The sequence below is a fragment of the Schistocerca piceifrons genome, chromosome 4 (assembly GCF_021461385.2).
Source record: "Schistocerca piceifrons isolate TAMUIC-IGC-003096 chromosome 4, iqSchPice1.1, whole genome shotgun sequence".
Taxonomy (NCBI): domain Eukaryota; kingdom Metazoa; phylum Arthropoda; class Insecta; order Orthoptera; family Acrididae; genus Schistocerca; species Schistocerca piceifrons.
The window spans coordinates 473,597,552-473,618,500 of record NC_060141.1 but is presented as its reverse complement, the minus strand read 5'-3'; the positions used below and the strand labels follow the sequence as shown (position 1 = coordinate 473,618,500).

At 39.6% G+C, this 20,949-nt stretch overlaps 1 protein-coding gene across 1 annotated transcript in view; it reads right to left on the bottom strand.

Moving 5' to 3' along the window:
• Window positions 1–20,949, bottom strand: part of LOC124795506 (methyl farnesoate epoxidase-like) — a 197,858-nt gene that overhangs the window by 109,614 nt on the left and 67,295 nt on the right. Inside the window, exon 3 of the mRNA XM_047259567.1 lies at window positions 18,235–18,453. Within this exon, the coding sequence (XP_047115523.1) occupies window positions 18,235–18,453 (219 nt within the window). The remainder of the gene's footprint in view (window positions 1–18,234; window positions 18,454–20,949) is intronic.

Here is a 20,949-nt window from a genome sequence, read left to right as displayed (position 1 = left end):
AAATCTACATCATCTTGGACTGGACTGCTTCGAGGCAACAAGATGAGCTCTGCATCTTGAATTGCAGTGGTTCGAGACCATCAACACGACGACGCAAGGGAGCGATGGAGTTTGCGGCATTTTACTGCAACACAACAACCAACAATCGCAGAAACAAACGTGTGTTGCAGTAAAGCCAAATGCTCATAGCTTGAAATTGCTGTAGTAGGCGAAAATATAAACTTTCAGTTATTTGGTGTGTGATGAATTTTCGTGGAGAGTATTAATCGGGCTCATGTGTCAACTTTTGAGTTTCAAGTGTAAAGTCAGTGGCGTCAGTAAAGGAGCAAGTACCAGTAGGTGGTGCTGTGAAAGCTCGGCCTAGTGAAGAAGAAATAATGATGCTATTCAGTGCAAAAACTTGATAGCCAAGAGAAAACAGCGCAAGAAGCCGGAAAAGAAAACAGGGAAGACCAAGACGAAATAGCGAAGGATATCAAGGAATATAATGAAAGTAAAAAACAAGAAATACAGATTTTTGCAAGAAAGCAATAAAAGGTAATAGAGAAGCTCAAACAGGATCATGGCAGGAGAATAGCGAAGATATTCGAAGAGAGAGTAGAAGAGAAATGCACAGACATATGCAAAGATAATCAAAACAGGCGTATTCTGTCAAAATGGACGTTACTTGAGGAGTCAAAAAAATGGTTCAAATGTCTCTGAGCACTATCTGACTTAACATCTATGGTCATCAGTCCCCTAGAACTTAGAACTACTTAAGGGGAGCCGTAGGTGGTCAAATCCAAAAAATTACGATTTTTTTTGTTACCGAAAATTAATTGAAACATTCCTCTTTAATGTAAACTTCGAATTATTGTTCTACTCGCCCTAGAAGTGGAGTTATTACCATTTTCCCCCACGCCTGCATAGGAAATTGGCGGCCGCTGAATGCATCTAGCACCCTCTCGTGACTTCCTGGCGAACTGCTTGGGATTTTCTCGGCCTGTTACGCATACAGTGCCTTATGTTACGCATACAGCGAGTGTGCAAGGGTTGGCTACATTGTTTTCTGTGACAAATGAAGCGCTAAGAGCGCGGAACATCGTCTCTTTGCTGTTTACCGTTTCGAATTAGTTCAGTGTTGCGCCTGTTGTTGGTAGTATTATACTTCTTGATACGATGACACGTTTTAGTAACCGTGTATATAAGAAGAGGAAGAACGTAGGGAAAAGAAAATTAACACTAATACCAAGTTGCGATACTACAATTACTGAAACAGTACGTTCTTCTGCTAAGCAACACTTGGCCGGCCATAGCCCTGTGACATCTTCTAGCAAATACTACCTTGGGGATGGTGACTCCAAAGGTTTCAAGACTATAGAGGAACTGAAACCATATGGAAATGAATTTGTAGTTGAAAAGTTGGAATGCATTGGGCATGTGCAAAAGCGTATGGGTGCACGGCTTCGAAGGCTCAAACAAACTTTGGGTTCAAGTAAGCTCAGTGATGGAAAGACAATAGGAGGGAGAGGCAGGCTTACTGATGAGGTGATTGAACATCTACATAGATACTTTGGGTATGCTATAAGGCAAAATACTAGTAATGTTAGTGACATGCGAAAAGCAGTGTGGGCATTGTTCCTTCATACTGCCTCTTCCAATGAATACCCTCAACACAGCCTGTGCCCAAAAGATTCCTGGTGCAATTATAATGCAAAAAAGGACTATGATCACAAACATGGTTTGCCAGCAGCTGTGATAAATGCAATAAAACCAATTTTTCATGACTTAGCACAGCCAGAATTGTTACACAAATGTCTACACGGAAAGATGCAGAATCCTAATGAGAGCGTAAACAATTTGATTTGGAAAGTGATTCCTAAAAGGGTGTTTGTAAGCATAAAAACACTGCACTTTGGCATTAATGATGCAATAGCAACCTACAACCAAGGGAACAGTGTGAAGTTCTGAAGGCATTAGGATTTACAGTTGGGGTGAATGCTGTACGAGCACTAAGAAATATTGACAGAGAAAGGATAAGAGGAGCAGAAAGAAGAGAAAGGCATATGAAGTATGATGGAACAACAGGCCAGAAAAGAAGACAGAAGTGGAAGCTTTTGGAGAATGAAGAAGAAGACCCTGATAATCCATTCTATAGTGCAGGAATGTATTGAGAAACTTTGATAGCCATTTCCCATAAATTAGAATTTTTCGAATATAAGGAACATTTTCTCAAAATCCACTCAAGCTAGAGAGATGAAATTTTTATACAGCACTCCTAGTGGTCAAACTTACATTGTAACACAGCCATTTGGTAATATGTTCAGTCGTTTCATTTCAGTTTAATTATAAAGCAATTATTTGTAAAAACAATTTGGGTCATTAATAAAAAAAATAATTGGAAGGAAACTAGAAAAGATACTCCAAAATCCCTCTGTCATAACTGCAATACTAAACCACTCTATATGTAAAAAAAATTCAAATTTTTCTATTTGGTAGTTTATTCATAAATGTTCCTCAAACTTAGTGATTTTGACATGGGCAGCATAGGCACCTCCGGCTCCCCTTAAACCTAACTAACCTAAGGACATCACATAACACTCAGTCATCACGAGGCAGAGAAAATCCCTGACCCCGCTGGGAATCGAACCCAGGCGCGGGATGCCAGAACGCTACCGCACGACCACGAGCAGCGGACGTGAGGAGTCAAATTAGAAGCAACATCAGACACGGATTTGTTAATTGAAATACCTAGTTCTGAACTTCACGTGTCACACAGATGGTAGCTGATTCGAGATCAGATGATGAAATGAATAAAAAATGCCGAGGTGTTTGTAGTACGTTATCGGATACTAATATTCTCAGTATAAGAAATGTATTGTCAGTAAGTCAGGAACATAATTCACAGCAAAATATTCACGTAGAGAATGTGAAGATTATTGCTACAGAAGGGGTGGAGCAGACTGTAATGACATGAAAGCAACATTCAGAAGAAGAATATCAGAGTTCATTAATCGCTAGAAGAAATTTGAAGAGATGTTGTCTGGGAAGAAGAAAGAAGGCAACTTGTCCTAAAAAGAGATTGAGAAGATTTTCTTGGATAAATACCAGGCTAAAAGCACGAAAATGAGAGTTTGAACTTTAGTTGCAGTGATATATATTACAGGAGACATGACAATTAGTGCACAAATGGTTTGGGAGAGGAAACAGGAAGGATCAGTATTTTGAACTTGTAATCTCCCCCTCCTTCCTTCTTCCAACTATTGTCCACATTAAATAATACCCAATACAAGTATTAATAAGCAAAGTCTTTTATGAAGATCTGAGAGGAACGAAGATAACAAAAAATTTAAAGTTTGCTTAGCTTGTCATGTTTAGGGGTCTGATTCTTGAAGTTGAAAATCTGACATCAGGTCCTCGAGGTTCGTTTGAACTAAATAAATTGGAAGATTGTTGTTGCAGAATATCTTACGCAAATATATTTTCCAACGATTTTCTCACATTTTAGTTTATCATACAGCATTTTGATTTTTCACATTAACAGAGCCGAAATTACATTGTTCACACCTATTATAAACAAATACGTCTGATCACATCAGAGACAAGCTTACGACTCTCACACTCTGTGGAAATAACAGTATTCCAAAGGCTATTACAATTTTTCTTAACAAATAAATTCCTACTAATTTTCCTTACATTATTAATTCAGATTATTATTTCATAAATGGCTCTGAGCACTATGGGACTTAACTTCTGAGGTCATAAACCTAACTAACCTAAGGACATCACACACATCCATGCCCGAGGCAGGATTCGAACCTGCGACCGTAGCGGTCGCGCGGTTCCAGATGTAGCGCCTAGAACCGCTCGGCCACTTCGGCCGGCATGTCTTAAAAAATCCAGAAATAAACACAGTAAACAGTACAAGATAGGGTAATCAATAACAGAAATTTTAAGTGTGCAAATAATTCGCAATTTCAAATGTTTTTAAAAACAGTAATTTTAACTGTACATTCAGAACTAGTGCTTATCGATTATAACATCGAAACTAAAATAGTTTATAAAGTAATTTCTTTTCATAAATTTAAGGTTGAGATCTAACGTACTGTGTATAAAATTGTATGAAATGTTTCAGAAAAGCAACTAAGATTAATATTAGCCCGTCCAAACTTCGAAATATATTTCTGGTATCGGCAACTACCGTTGGCGAAAAGTAATGCTAAAGGAGGATGTACCGTTAAACTACACTATAAAGAAAACAACATTGTAAACAGGATGACACAACGGCTACTGCGCGAAGTTCATGGTATTCTACGTGGTGCAGTAACGGGAAAAGCAGTGCACGTGCGCCAAAGGTCGGCACAAAACGGAACAGAGACGAAGCAACAGGAGTCGAGGGGAAATGCAAGCGAACAATCAAGAGGAGACATGACTATCGCCGCTAAGACACATGAAGTATAGCGCGCTCAGAATACCATGGTTGGTAGATGTTCAGATGGGAACGAGCGCGTGCGGAGAGCGGTAGTGGTGGGGGCTGCCGGCAGGCGCTGTGTGGGAAATGGAGGGCGCCAGCGGGGAAGTGCCGTTCTGAATTGAAGCCTACACTCATTTTTTTTGTAAATATTAAGCGGTTCCCTCCACGCTCACACTTGCATGGTGACCATTCAAAAAGATCTGTCACCTCTTCTTTGTTAGTATATAAAGAGAATTACGCCGAAAATGCAGATAATTATTTTCGCCTGGTTTGTTAACCATTTGTAACTCTCAGAGAAGTGTCACGAGTGGTGAATTTAGAGTAAAACCTACATATTTCTCTCGCTGCCATGTTAAAATTTGCTTCTTTTGTCAAAACATAGCGAAGTTTACACAGTATCTCCTAACTAAGATGTGCAGACACAATTGCGAGAGAATTCTGAAACAGTTGAGGCGTAGCGCCATATACCGATCCTGCCTTGGAGGCGGTTAAGTGGGAGATGTGTCTCAGAGCTGGATAGTGACATATGGTGACGCGAGACTGGACGCGCACATAGTTTATGTATCAGCTTATAGAGGACAGTATTGGATAGGGGACTGTGATTTAGTTTAGACTGTGCCCACTAGAGCGCACTAAAGTAATAGAATGTTTTTCATAAACTGTTCTAGTATTTTAATAAAGTGTTATTATGTCTTTTTGCGTATGTAAAATGTTATAAATGTGTTTTAGCAGTATGAATGATACGCGATTGTAGTTTAAGGTTAATATGAAGATAATTGTTTAACGAGTTATGTAGTGGGGTTTAGTGTGGGAACATTTCGAAGAAGTATGGATGTGGACAAAGGGGATTTTTGTAGAATAGATTTGCAAAGTAAGTTTATGGTAAAGGGAAAGTTAATTCAGGTATAAATAACGGTAGTAAATAACTTTATGTATAAACAAAACTTCAGCATATTAGATAATTACGTCGGTAAAAAGTGCAGTCGTTAGGTTTACTATTTTGCGATTGGTTATTGATGAAAAGCGCGGACTGACCAATGATAAACTGACCAATGGTAAAGCAATATTCTACGCGCGCCTTTCTCTGCTGGTAGAGAAGACAGAGTATTCTAGAGAGGAGTCGGAGCCTAGCCATGAAACAGTTCGGACGTGTGTAGTAGTAGTTCCGATGGAAATGATAAGTTGCCGGATCTAGCAATGTTTTATACATCAAAAGTGCTGTAAAGTGACGGCATAATTATTCCGATGGGTGTGTAGAAATTTCGGAAATTTTAAGTGAATTTTGTGACGAGAAAAGACATAAATTTCGCGTGGCGTATTGAGCAGGTCAGTGGCTAAAAACTGTGACTGCATTAGGTACTAGAGTTGGGCAACACGATTCTTTTTCCCGATGCGATTCCTACGATTCAATCTCACATTGCGAATCGATTCCTACGATTCGTTCACAATTCTTCCACGATTCATTCTAGTCTACGATGGCACGATTCTTACGGAATGCAAAAAGTTCTTCATCTTACTCACAGATAGCAGGACATGTCTGAAATTGTCAATGGGGTTAGAATCGAACTGTGTAATGATAAGATATGTCAGAAATAGTTTATTTATGAGTAAACATGCATATGACGTTACAAGTGTGAGTCTCGATTTATACGTGTAATGCCTTAATTGATGAAAGGTCACGTTTGATTTGATTGCATCTATTGTTTTATTTCAGTATGCCAGGAAAGAGGAGTCGATTTGTGCGAAAGGTGGTGCAAAATTACGTGGTATGCCAGTTTGGTTGTGTGGCTTGAACATAGCTAACTACAGACGTCTGTTTTATAGTAACAAAATCTAGCAGTGAGGCAGACGTGGTTTGGCTCATATCATTCTATGTTTTTCTGTGCTAAGATGTCTTTCCAAGTCCACATCACCCTTGTAATTCATAACGCTGCTGACAGCCCTCCCACACAGCAAATTTAGCTTGACTTTCATTTCTTCTAAATACAAAGCATAGGTATTTTGCTTTTAATTTGTCTGGGAACTTGCTGCTGTCACTACTATTTACGTGAGAAGACGACACACTTCTATGCAGTAGGATTCAATCGTATACATCGACATTACTTCACTAAAATCTGATGTGAATCTGAACACGATAACATTCGAAAACTCAAACTTGAAATTATTAATTAAAAAGCTTTTGTTTAAAGATAAACTTAAAAACCAAAACCCGTATCTAAATATAAAATTTTATCCAGACTGTTAAAGCCGTTCCCAAGAAACACGAAATTCGCGTTTTTATTTAAAAAATTCTTTTGTGTAAAATCGCGTGCTGTAAGGAAAGACACCTATATACAGATAAACATAAAAACCAAAACCTTAACTACATTCAATACGTACTAACAAAGTTTTACGAGATGGCGTTATAAAAACATGTGAAATAGCGTTTTTACGAATGGAACTATGTAGGATATATATATATTGCAAAATAGACTTTACGAAAGAATGGAACTATGTAGGTGAACTCAAAAAGCAAAAAACCAGTCTAAATACAAAATTTCATCCAAATCGTTAGGGCCGTTTTCGAGATACGCGAAATATAATACATAATCCAAGTGCTATTGCTCGTGTGTATAGAAGGTGTGTGTGTGTGTGTTTTGCATTGCATCTGCAACAAATAAGAGGTACGTATTTATTCATCAAACTTGGATTTCTTGATTTTAATCGTGTGTATTGGGAGCTGTGTACTCGCTGTATATCGTTTCTGTCATCACTAGTTCGTGTATTACTCGCGCAAACTAAGCTGACGTCGGCGCGGTGGCTGATGGTAGCGATGGTAAATGGGAGATGCCTTTACGCTCGCTCCCGTCAGCCACCGCCATGTGTCAGCTTGGTTTTCACGAGTAATATTACGGCCCACGAACTTCGTTTGTTCGTTCCGAGCTTCCTTTGTTCACACGCATCTTCCACTTGACTGCCATCTGGCGGTCATAATCATTCGGCACGATTCGGAAGTTGCCTTCGAAGCATAGCGTACTAAGAATCGATGAATCGTTGGAACTTGGAATCGTCACGACTCGGAAACACGCAATCGTTCTTACGATTCTTTTGAATGACGATTCGTTCGTACCACGATTCGATTCTTACGATTCTTTATTTAGAGTCGTTCAAATGAACGATTCATTCACGAATCGCCACAACTCTATTAGGTACCGACAGACTTAATATTTGGCAAGCATTCTCAATGAAAAAGATCCGTATTTTTGTAGCTATTATGTTTTCGGGAAAGGCAACACCATAAACTTGCTAACGTGAGTGAAAGGGATTGTGAGTGACCGTGTTAAGCCCAGCGCGGGCTTGGCCGTGATACTTGTTCACCTATGTTGCATAATATATTAATTAAGGACAAAATTTTCAACCTTTCATTTCGTGTGAAAACTTTCTCCCGAAACGTAGATTAGTGACTTTAATTGCACCCTGGTTCACGTCGAAGTACAGTAGGTTTCGCTCGGCTTCCCTACTGATGATATGCTGAGACAATGTTCACAGGTAGGTGCAGGTTCGTCGTAAAGGGACGGAAGGACCCGCACCGCCGCACAGTGTTGAATTAAATACGGAACTGAGGAAAAGTAAGGTCAGTATCTTTAGAAAAAGCATATCCTCAGTACAAAGTAAACATGCAATGTCTTCACTTATGTTGTTCCAAAACCAATAGCATTTCCCGTTTCACCAGCTATGGATGGCCCTTAAAAGTTGCATCCTTTCATCAAAAAGTGTGTAGTTAGTGGACTAACATGGTAGCCAACGAAGTTTTGTATAATAACCGTATAGCAAAATACTCTCCTCTTCGTTTGCTATCATTTGCTAAAATCTCATTTCGATATTTCAAACCGTTTACAAAATATGAGGAATGTTGTGGATATCTCACTCTGGTTCTATCGCTCGCGTGTCACGATCGCAAATAAGTGTACTACGTCAGCTCAATTTTCCTGAGATTGGTGACAAATAGAGATCGCCACCCAAGTTTAAGGAAAAAATTCAATACATTAGCTAATTCACATATGCAGCAACGTATTATGCAATATGACCAAAAGCAAAATCATAACTACCCCTATTTTTCATTGCCAGCTTTTTCGAATTCCACGCAGTGTCTTACTTCCACGCAAATATCACATTAACTATGACCATTAACGGGGTAATGGGCGCATCATAATGACCTATAAAGCTAAAAGTAAAGCGAAAGTGATTTTTTTCTATAAAATCGTTTGAGACGGATTGCGGGGCGTGCGCCTCGATCCTGTCCGAACAAACGAATGAACTCGCCCAGGGGCCCTATTCTGTATCGTTCTTACCGATCGGTGTAGTAGGTTAGTCTCGGTAGTGACGTCATTTTCGGTTCTTTATCGAAATATCCTATTCAGTAAGCTTCTGAGACTTGTTACCGAACGGTCCTCCCACCGATTTTACGACAATTGTACCGAGAGGTTTTGGATTTCGGTCTGGCCCTGTCGATGGGTGAGCTGTGGTTCATGTAAACCTATAATTTGTTGTTTTAAACATATTCAGCGGTTTCAGCTTTGGAATTAATGATTGTGTTACTAAAGAATCACCAGAGGACGCATCCGGTTGGAAAGTGAGTTCATAATAGACTATGCTCCTTTGTTAGAAATATGGTTAGGTTAGGTTGTTACTGTGAATGATTGCATAAAAAAAAAGATTTCGGTCAATATTCTCTCAAAATACGTGCTATTTTTATGCAAATAAGAGTTTAAACATCATTAAATATCAAGACATTGGCTCTGCTTACGTATATTACATGAGTGTGAACTGACATTACTAGTGCCTTTGTGTACATTTCTCCACAAATGGGTTAGTTAGTAATTATCGAAACGTGTTTAAAACTAATAAGAAACAATGGAAAGCAATTATGTGAAACCTGATATTGGAAACCTTCCAAACTATCACACATTTATGACTTACGCAGCACCATTTAGCAACAAAGTCAGCCTACGTTCCTCTACACAATACTAGAAGAATGGAGCACTGCCTGTCTGTTGTTTGGCGTGGAAAAGTAGTTAGCGCGCGGGAATAAGATACGAAACGTCCCGGGTTCGCGCAGGGATGGATGCAAAATTTTTTTTTCCTCTTCATATATGCAACACGTTCTGAGACATAGTTATTCGTGTAAGCTCAGTTTTCTCTGCAATATTCGTTATTACTCACATGTAAGATCGCATTTCCTCAGCAATGATTTCGTGATTTCTGTGTATTTAAAATGTGAAATATGAAATTGCTGTGAGTGAAACAACCGACAGTGACCTTTAGATTTTTTCTTGTCAGAAATAATACACCATTTTTTCCGAATATGTAGCGGTCTCCGAGTATGCGGTTAGACAGGAATCTAAGAGCACAACTTAAATTACTGGGAATGTAACTAGCAGCAGGCATCTTCATAATCTTGCTTGTCACAAGTATTTATCTGCGATCGAATCCTCAACCACAGTAGACAGAGATGAAAGATCTCTGCCATAGTATTTTTAGACTGTAGCACCATATATGAAACATTTTCATTCATGAGATACACGTTATAACTTCGACGAATTGCAGAAACTCTCGAAAGTGCGCTTTTTTTTCAGTTTTGTTTTTAAGACCCAAATCGTTGACGCATCATATAGGGAAGTGGGCAGTTAATCATTTGGATCTCTAGGAGCGTGTTATAACCACATTCTGTTTATCCTCTTATTCTTTGAAACTCTCAGAATCAATTTTTCGGGTGTTTTTATAGATGTATTAGAACAATGTGGTACTGTACACCATTCCTAACTCATTTTCCGAAACGTAAAATTCAAAACACGATGTCAGCGTGAACGCGAATAAGATGACATAATGCGGCATTTATAACAACCTGCAGAATTCAGTCAAATACGCTATTGTTATTATGCATGCATGGAAACATGCGGTCAGAAAAACTGTAAAATTTTTTATGCTTTTCAGATGAGAATCATGGAAATGGATATACTGCGCCTGATACTGTTAAGGAGGCAAGGGCGATGAAGGCGGGCACGTCAGCTCGATGGAATGCGGCGTCATGCGTTATGGCAACGTAAACGCAATTTTCGGTACTTGGAAGAATAGCGCGCCTGTGTCGTCTGCTAGCCGCTTTGTGTTCGTGGCGCTGTGCACGCTGCAGTGCGCCTGTGTGGATCTGCGGCCGCTTGCTTTTGATTGGCTTGCGCGGCACGAACCGACAACGACGCTTTGGTTCTCTAGACCCGAACGGTATCGCTACTGAAATGCATACCGAATAACTCAGGGACTCTAATTCGAGTACTAGACCGTTGGGTGCTATTGAGTACCGAAACGATGGGCACAACGGCGGAAAGATACAGAATATGCACCCAGGGCTCTGCACCAAAATTTGGTCACCGCGCATTGGCCTCCGTATCCCGAGCGGACTCTTACAGCTCGCCGACTTACGGAAAGAAGCTTAGAAAGAAGTGCAATGACGGAAGTGGGATCGGTCAAGGTCAAACAAGTAGGCAAGAACCAGCATGAAGCGGAACAAGCAAAGCCGAAATGACACATTGTCAGTTAATCACTTACGATGATATAAATAACATGCAGTGGGAGCAGGGAAGGAATAAGAGGGGCGGAGACCGACACTATGCATTGTGCATGTCGTACGGCTGCAAGCAGCATGAATGGAACTTGCAATTACAAGGATTGTCAAATATTTATGAATAGTGATTTATTTAGTAATTTTGTATTGTTTGTGTCAAAGTACTGTATCTGTGTTGGGCTATCGGCAATGTTGGTTGTCATAATGAAACGTGAAATTTTCTATGTTTCTGTATTCTGAAATTGCAACAGCTATAAAAGTAGCAGTGTGACGTGCTATACATAGGGTATTTTAATTTGTTGTTGCCCATATGGACGCTGCATTCCTCGATTTTTATTTATTTATTTTTTTTTTTTTTTACAAGCCTGAGGAGCTGCCAGAAGACAGTGCAGGGGCCTACGATGTAGCGCAGTTCCCCATTTCACCTGGCCACTTCCGCTGTAAGTAGATGGGGGTGGAGTGCAGAGCCGCCACAGCTGTCCTTCTGCAGCGCGATCCCGTGCTATCTTCATGACGACGTGTGTGCAGAAGGGCTGCATGCAAGTCGGTGACCTTCAGACAGGTACCGACCATTGCAACACTCTGGCCCTGCCCTCTGTGTGACTGGCGAACAGGACCAACTCACGTTGGTTCCTGCTGTGATGGGAGAAATGGTGACGTTCGGCGGCACAACCAGCTACTACGTTACAATCACAGAGCATAGAAGTAAGTAGAGGCGTCTTTCCCATGATGAAGGACAGGAGGGCGTGCGCCTGGTCCCCCCACCCCTCGCTACTTAACCATACCTAGCACAGCACCAGTCACGCTGCTGTTTCCTCTGCGTCTGCTTGTGGGCTCACCATCTCATCTCGCCTTTCTAATGAGTCTGCCGTAGATTTGTTAGTTTCAAGCTACTGCCGATGGTAGGATGTAGAACCAAACTTTTTTTTATGTATAGAAGGGACCAAAGGCATCCGACAATACTCGACAGTACACAACTGACATCCATGCCTCGTCACTGTACGGTCATTTTATAGTTTTCGTGCATTACTACTTCTCCATATTCTTAGCGTCTGCTAATGGGTAATCATCGCACAAATATATATTATCTTTGAGTACGTTCATGTGGAAAAATGTTGCCAAGTAACGTGGTTCAGTTCTGTCTAGGAGAAAAACGCAAAGATTTGTTTCGTTAAAAAAAAAACCAGGACGTCTGTGGTTGAGTGGGAGGACATTATAGCACGGCATGCTTACTTTCTTAGAACAATGAGACAAAACGAGAAAGAACCTAAGACTGTGATCTGAAACTCAACTCCAGTTACTGGATCGTAAAACAATTTCACCTTAACTTCGTACATTTCTCTCTATAAGATTGAATTAATATTATATTACACGTTCACTTCTGTTATTACACAGTAACTCAAGGTTCTTTTTTCATTTCCTGTGCTTTCCACTTGCCGCGCGGGACTAGCCGAGCGGTCTCAGGCGCTGCAGTCATGGACTGCGCGGCTGGTCCCGGTGGAGGTTCGACTCCTCCCTCGGGCATGGGTGTGTGTGTTTGTCCTTAGGATAATTTAGGTTAAGTAGTGTGTAAGCTTAGGGACTGATGACCTTAGCAGTTAAGTCCCATAAGATTTCACACACATTTGAACTTTTTTTTTTTTTTTTTTTTTTTTTTGCTGTCCACTAGAACATATTAAAACCGAAAGTATTATTGTCTCCTACATGCACAACTGCACTGTGCGATCCCAAAACAAGTTTTACTGTTGTTCATTTCGATAGTTTTTCTGTGGGCGTGAGTTAACAGAAAGTATGTTTGTTTTATTTTCTGCACTTTTGTAATGTGCTGGTCAGAAACCGTGTTAACATTTTGACTGAGGACATACGAAGCAACCAATAGCAGAACATGTCAACAGTTCACATCGCACTCATCTAAAACAGTAGTTGTAAACTGAACCGTTTGTAATAAATGAGCGTATAAATTCAGTAAGATAGGTAACATTTTTTCCTGAACCAGGCAGCACAGAATTAAGAACCGTACAGTCAGCGTCTTGAGCTGATGACTCCCGGTATTTATTATTTATTTGGCGTATGGCTCATAACATCACAGTAAAAATTACAGAAACAACACGATTTAAAAAAAAATCACATATGTATAAACAGAACAATAAATAACAGTTTGTATATAAGGACACCACCAATTGTAAATTTACACTCTCAGAAGAGCAATCACAAGCAAACGTCCAGCTTAGATAATATATAGTCGATTGCCTCTTGGGTCGTCATTAGGAAATCCTGTGGGTCACCCTCATATGCCCTTAATGGGCATTCCTGCACGATTTGTTTGACCGTCTGTCTCTCAGCGCCACAGTCGCAAGTGGCCGAAGGAAGTTTACCCCATCTGTGTAAGGAGTCGGTGCATCTCCCACAGTTGGTTCTGACGCGATTAAGAGTTGACCACACTTTGCGAGGGCAATCAAATCCTTTTGGTTTACTAAAGATGCATGGCATACTGTGGCAGTTTACTGCTGTTCTGCTCTCCCATTCCTCTTTCCATCGGTCATTTATTTTAAAGTTGGTTTGGTGCAGAGCCTGTGCGGTCTTTAGTGGAGGATGCCTAGACCGGAGTCGGTTCCCTTGGATGTCGTATCTTCATGGATTTGTAACTGAGGGTTGGTCATGATTTTTTGAAATTCTCTAACCAGAGCGTGTTCTCGGCGCAGGTTAGGAGGGGCTATGTTACTGAGAACGGGCAGCCACACTGTAGGAGTTGGCCTGATTGTGCCTGATATAAGACGCATTGTTGCATTAAGTTGGCTATCTACCATGTGTGTGTGTTTGCTGTTGAGCCACACTGGGGCACAGTATTCTGCCACTGGATACACCAAGCCAAGGGCGGATGTTCTTAAGGTAGATGCTGTGGAGCCCCAAGTGGTGCCACAGAGCTTCTGCAATATTTTGTTGCGTGTTTTAAGTTTCGCTGCAGTTTTCGTCAGGTGTTCTTTGAATGTTAGTGTCCTATCTAGGGTAACCCCAAGGTATTTTGGGTGTTTGTTGTGATTTAGTAATTTCCCGTCTAGATAGACTTGTAGTTCTCTGTTGGCCATTTTGTTGTTTAAATGGAAGGCAGATACTTCCGTCTTTGTAGCACTAGGTTGTAGCCTCAATTTTCTAAAGTACTCACTGAGAATCCCTAGGTTACTCGTAAGGATATCTTCGGTGACCCTTCACGTAATTAAATTTTTCATTCACTTCCAGCTTCTGTTTGTATCGGCAGCGTACGAAGAAGAGAGACACGAGGCAGCTTCGCACTCCGTATAGCAGGCCATACCGGACGGCCATACTCGTGTCTATGGAAAGTAGCCGCCAACCTCATCGCGCAGAATCTCCAATACATCTCACGTATTTTCTTGAGAATGGAAACAGGCATGACCCTCCGCTCACCGTTAAAAACAATTTTGGATATGTTAGCTACATTCTGTATGTAGCAACCTATGCGCAAAATTAACAAAACGTAAATTGGCCAGTCACTACATTTTTACTGCAAACTTATCAAAATAAATACAGTGCTGTACTTTACTTCGAAGTATCACAATAACTATGAGCCTTAACGAAAAGAAATCAAGGTCATTATAAAGGTGCAATGTGTGGCTATAAGGTGAGCAAAAATAATATTCTTCCTATCGAATAGTTTCTACAAAATGGAATGAGAGAGACTGCACAGTAGAAAACCCGTGCGAATCTCATAACAGCGGTTTTTATATTTTTACGTGAAAGCTAAGTTTTACTGAGAAACCAACTACAGAAGCGGATGTAACTTTGCTCCAGCTAAGTATATCAGTTTTTAAAGATAAATGGGATGACAAGAAAGTTCAGTCCCCTTGTAGTATGCGATACGTTTTGTGTGGATGGATCAGTACCTAAGTGGTTGTGGTTACCCAGATGGAGGCGGAAGCGCAACAAATCTCGTGTGGCGTATTTACTTCTGTTCTCTGTGGCTACAATCGACATTCATCGCACCCTCCTGGCGCCTATCGCCTGTCCTTATCAATCAGCTACTTCATCCAACTGTCACTGAGCGTTTGTGTTGCTAAAGGTTTTTTGTGGCAAAGTAATACGACAAATACACGTATTTTGTGAGTGTCTTGTTACACAAAAATGTCCTTAAAGTTTTATTAATACTATTTTTTATGTTTTAACTGCAGATACATTTTCTCCCTGTTTTTCGATACTTACACAAAAAGTGAACCTTTATCTATTTCTTTGTTATAACAAATATTCTAGAACTATTATTTGTATTACGTATGGTGACATGTTGTTTACTCTTGAGGTACTAATATTTTCGACTTTTGCCTCCCTTCCTATAGATGTGGCAATACGCAGTAAATGTTTTTCTTGATTTCTCCTAAAATACTGACCAGCAATAATATTCGTTTGCTTACGCAGATCAGTGTTGGAAAACAAAAGACCACTGAAGTCATAATTTCTGATCTTATGGAAATGTATTATTATATTATGTTATACACTGATAAGAAGTATTTTCAGTAACTTAACGATTTGATAACGAGACGTTTCTTGTGTGCAACGTTTCCACGTAACTTATGTAGATTTACATGAATATGCACAACATTGGGATGATTAGGATATGGTACAGTCTGTAAATGAATTTTTATATTTTCTTGCTAATCAGTCTCATAATAAGGCAAATTTGCTTTCTCTGTATGTTGGTTACCAGATAATTGGATGTATAAACAAAATGTAAAGTTTATAATTTTCAGTGTGGGGATGACAGAACGTGAATTTTCATGATATTTCTGCCGGATTACAATGTGATACCTGAGGAAGGGACAATTGTTGGGTTGTTCAACGGTTATTTGTTTTTTTTTTGTGGAATTTCTATTTTTTTACTTTGGGGCTTTCGAAAAAACCCCTCCTCACAGTTCTGAAAAAAATTCTACTGGAGTATGTAATGAATAGTGGTATCTTTGATGTCACAGCGTACTGATACTGCATGCCTTGCTTACTTGGTGTCGCCTGTTTCTCTGAAGTAGCACTGTCTTGCTCTATAATGAGAACAATGCCCCAGCACTAGTGGTAACACACCATCTTTGTGTGGGAAGAAGAGTTAGTGTTGAGCTTTCTTAGGGAGCAGTCGTGCGCCGCCATGCCACGTATGAATAATGTGTAGAACTTGGTAGACAATGGAATTAATAGTAAAAAGTATTACTTTGGTGTATAGAAGGAAACTATTTCAATTATTTCGCAGAAAGCCACTTGGGATTAATTAAGAGATTTACGTCTGATACAGATTGTGTACGAGAATCAGTGACTGTCTTGGAGAAGTATATTAATGGTAGAACATAAATGAAAAGGCCTTCATGATCAATGACTACCTGATTAATTAATGTGGAAAAGTAACGTAGTAATGGTTGCTTCAGTGTGAATGTTAAACATAACTGTTAAACAACAGTGGCTGAGTGTAGGCATTGTAAGGGAAGTGTGTTATGTGCAAAAGGAATAACGAATCGAAATATTTTGACTTGTACTGTTATCATTTCAAAGTGATATGTCCAAAAGAACACACTACACATTCATATAATTGCTACGCCTGAGCCGGCTATGAATGCACAACCATCAGTGCGGATGTACATTTACATTCGATCTCTAATAAGAATCCAAAATTAGTGAGCATGGAGGACATGCACAGAGACAATGGAAACGCGGTGGCGCCAGGTGGGAGGATGAGTCAGCTGAGGCGCGTACCGAGATAGCCCGCGCACTTTACCATTAACATTGTGTCTGTCTGGGTGGCATAGTGGCTAATGCAACTGTCTAATTAGCAGGAAATCCCGGGTTCGAGTCTCGGTTCGGTACCTATTTTCACGCGTCGCTGGTGACTACACAGATAGTTCCGATGCAGCTGATATGTTCAGTTCCATCCCTTCCCTCTTCTTCCGCCCCCCTCCAACAGCAATTTACATAATGCGCATCACAGCTGCGGAATTTACGTGGTGTCTGTTCTTTCAGACATAAAAGACTGCTTTTGTTCGAATAGTTATTTTCCTGCCGAAAAGATCTTCATGAAGTTCGTTGTCATTTATAAACCACACTTAGTAAGTTAGATGCACATCATTGTGGTTATTTGTAGCTTCATGAAAGAGTGTGGCGAAATCGCCACTACCTGTGAGTTTTTTAGGCAACTGAATGTTACTGTCGTTAGCCATATTTAGTATCCGATGGCTAGTAGTGTGGACTGACAAAGGCATACTTAGCAGTGGCTTGGCACCTGAGTAACCTGTCGTAATAGATACCATATCCATAGCCTCTGGTAAAATAAGGTCTTCCGCTATGGTGTGGTTTCTTGCTCTTTGCTACAAGGTAGACAACTTTATAAGATGTATGAATAGCTTTTGCAGGAATCGTAACTTCTTTAGTGTACGCTTTTTTTAACTTGTGGAAAAGTATTGTTATGGATTGTTTACCGCGCGACCGTGATTTGAGTCCAATCTTCGTTTCATTTTATTAGGATGCATGATTTCAGTAGCTAGTTGTCTTTAAAAAATATCACATACTGAGGTTGTCCTTCATTTCCCACATTAGTACATGCAAAACCGGAATTCAAGAAACTGTCCTAATACTTCCTGCATCTTCGTCTCTCCGTGTCTTTACAATCACATGATACTCGTACATTTAAAATTCAGGTTTAGCACTGACATTTAAAGATTTGTCCATGCTAAAGGAGAAAAACAAATCGCATAGGCGAACAACAATTTAAAACGATCTGTATTAGACAAAAGTTACCTTCAAAATTTATGCTACTGAAAAAAGCAAGTGGGTTATATAGTACAATTTAACTGCCATAGTAAAAACATTTCATTTCCTGCCTGCTAGATATCACTAGTAGCGCACACTTGTTCGTTACTCATAAAGCAAATAAACCAAAGTGTTGTTTTCATAAAACCACTGCGACGCCCCTTCTGTCAGGCCGCGATGGTCCTGGGAGCAGTGATTCACAGCTTGAAAACCCCTCGTACGGTTAAGCACACATTTGTAAGCTGAGCTTGCCTTACAATTTGAGTGCCGCAGCAACTACATGCAACTATAGCTTCACATTTTATATGACTGGATTAATTAAGTGAGAAGGAAAGGAAGGACCACCACTTATACACTGGTTAGCAGTCGACGAAAGTTTGGGCGCACTCACCAGCGCAGAACTGGAGGATGACGTTGAGCACGGAGGGCGCCAGCAGCTTTTTGAGCTGTGTTGGTCTCCCGCACCTGTTGCTCAGTTCTTCCAGCAGAGCACGCACCTCCTCTTCCACCTGAGCATGCATAGCAGCCCCGCTGAAGCCCAGAGAGCGTAGGTGTCGTATCACGAAGGCGCGCTGCTCCTGCCACAGCTTGCCATCCACCAACGTAACTCCTGCACAGCCAATACACGTGTCAATCAGCTCAATGTTTCACCCTCTGCCCAACCCGACATTCAGTATCAAGGCAGAACAATAAATAAAGAAAGAAAGGAATATTAGGGCATACTGTTGTGTCGACATTGAGATCATTGGAGGCAGAGCACATACTGTTTGGGCTTTTATTTTCAAAGTAAGCATCGTTGTAATCATCTTGGTGGCGTTGGAAGCTTCAGTTGGATTCTTTTTCATCAATTAAATTTGGGTTTTTAAACTCTGTGTTTTGAAAAACACAACGTATTTCTTTTCCAACTTATCCAATCATATTTGAACCTCTATGGACCATATTCTGTAGATGACAATTTATTTCTGTAAATGTATTATACAACATCCATAGTTCATCGTTAATGTCAGGCCTAAAAACTATAGCATGTGAATGTTAAGCACCAGTTGTCATCTGTGTGATATTTTTACACAGTATGTTTTGGGATAATGTTATACCATTATAAAATGTTTTAAAACAAGGAACCAATCAATAAATCGCGACCCAGCATGTACTAACTGCAACATAAAATATTTATACCGCCCTGTAGTATAACATATTAGCTTCTGTGCCATAAGACAACATCAAAAGTAAAAACCAAGGAACACACGTTTTGTTAAACATATAGCTCTTCTTAAAACATCGTAAAATATCTCACTCTGAAAGAATAGTTGTAAACTAAAGGAAGCCTCTTTCATCTGCAAAAGATAGTACTTTCTTGGGGTCCATATGACACAGCCCCCAACGATGTAAACTGTCTATCATAGAATCTATAAATGGTATGGGTGCCAGCTGGAGATACCTCTAGATTAGATTATATTAACTTTCATTCCAATTGATCAGTAGTGAGGAGGTCCTCCAGGATGTAGAACATGTCAGAAAAACAACAATACATGACAAATATTTGCAACTAAAACAAATAAGCTAATGTACCATTCCATAGGTCCCAAGTGGAATGATCGTCAGTTTTTAATGAACACTATATGAAAGAGTCATTTGACAAATACGAATGCACTGAATTTAAAATTAAAGTTTTTTTATTTATTTATAAGGTAATAAACATGTAATACAACTACTATAATATTTATTTACAATGAAAACATTACTACACTGAAATGGTGCAGAAGTTAGATTGTACACACACACACGCACACGCACACACACACATATATATATATATATATATATATATATATATATATATATATATATATATATCAGTTGGTTTTACTGAGAAATTCATCAATGGAATAGAAGGAGTTGGCCACCAATAAATCATTTAGGCTTCTCTTAAAGTGAATTTCATTGGTTGTTAAGCTTTGTATGGCTGCTGGCAAGTTATTGAAAATGTGTGTTCCTGAATAATGCACACCTTTTTGTACAAGACTAAGTGACTTTAAATCCTTGTGAAGATTATTCTTATTTCTAGTACTGATTCCATGAATTGAGCTGTTGGTTTGAAAAAGTGATATATTTTTAATGACAAATTTCATTAAGGAATAAATATATTGGGAAGCAGTAGTTAGTATCCCTAGTTCCCTAAACAGGCTTTTGCAGGATGTTCTTGAGTTCACACCACATATAACTTTTACTTCACGTTTTTGTGCCTGGAAAACTTCAGCTTGGCTTGATGAATTACCCCAAAAAATAATCCCAGATGAGATTGTGGAATGAAAGTAAGCATAGTATGCCAGCTTTTTCATTTTTATATCCCCTATGCCTGACAGAATTCGCATTGCAAACAGAGATTTGTTAAGACGCTTCAGCAGTTCTGTGGTGTGCTCCTCCCAGTTGAATTTATTATCAAGCTGTAATTCCAAGAATTTGACACTGTCCACTTCTTCTATCTTCTTGTCATTGTATGCTAGACATATACTCGTGGGACACCCGTTACAAATTCTGAACTGCGTGTAGTGTGTTTTTTCAAAGTTTAGTGACAAAGAATTGGCTAGGAACCAGTGATTAATGTCCACAAATATTTTATTAGCTGATCTTTCTAAGAATACACTTGATTTGCTATTTATTGCAATGTTTGTGTCATTGGCAAACAAAACGAACTTGGCATCTGGCAATGTTACTGATGAAAGGTCATTGATATATATATATATATATATATATATATATATATATATATATATACAAGAAAAAATAAGGGCCCCAAAATGGAACCTTGTGGGACCCCAGATGTAATTAGTTCCCAGTTGGATGATGCCTGATAGCTTGATACAAGTCTCTTTCCTAGTAACACCCTTTGTTTCCTGCCAGAGATATAAGATTTGAACCATTTTGCAGCATTTCCTGTTACACTATAACATTCTAGTTTACTTAAAAGGATATTGTGATTTACACAGTCAAATGCCTTTGACAGATCACAAAATATACCAGTTGCCTGCAATTTTTTGTCTAATGAATTAAGCACATTTTCACTGTAAGTGTAGATACCCTTCTCAATACCAGATCCTCTTAGAAA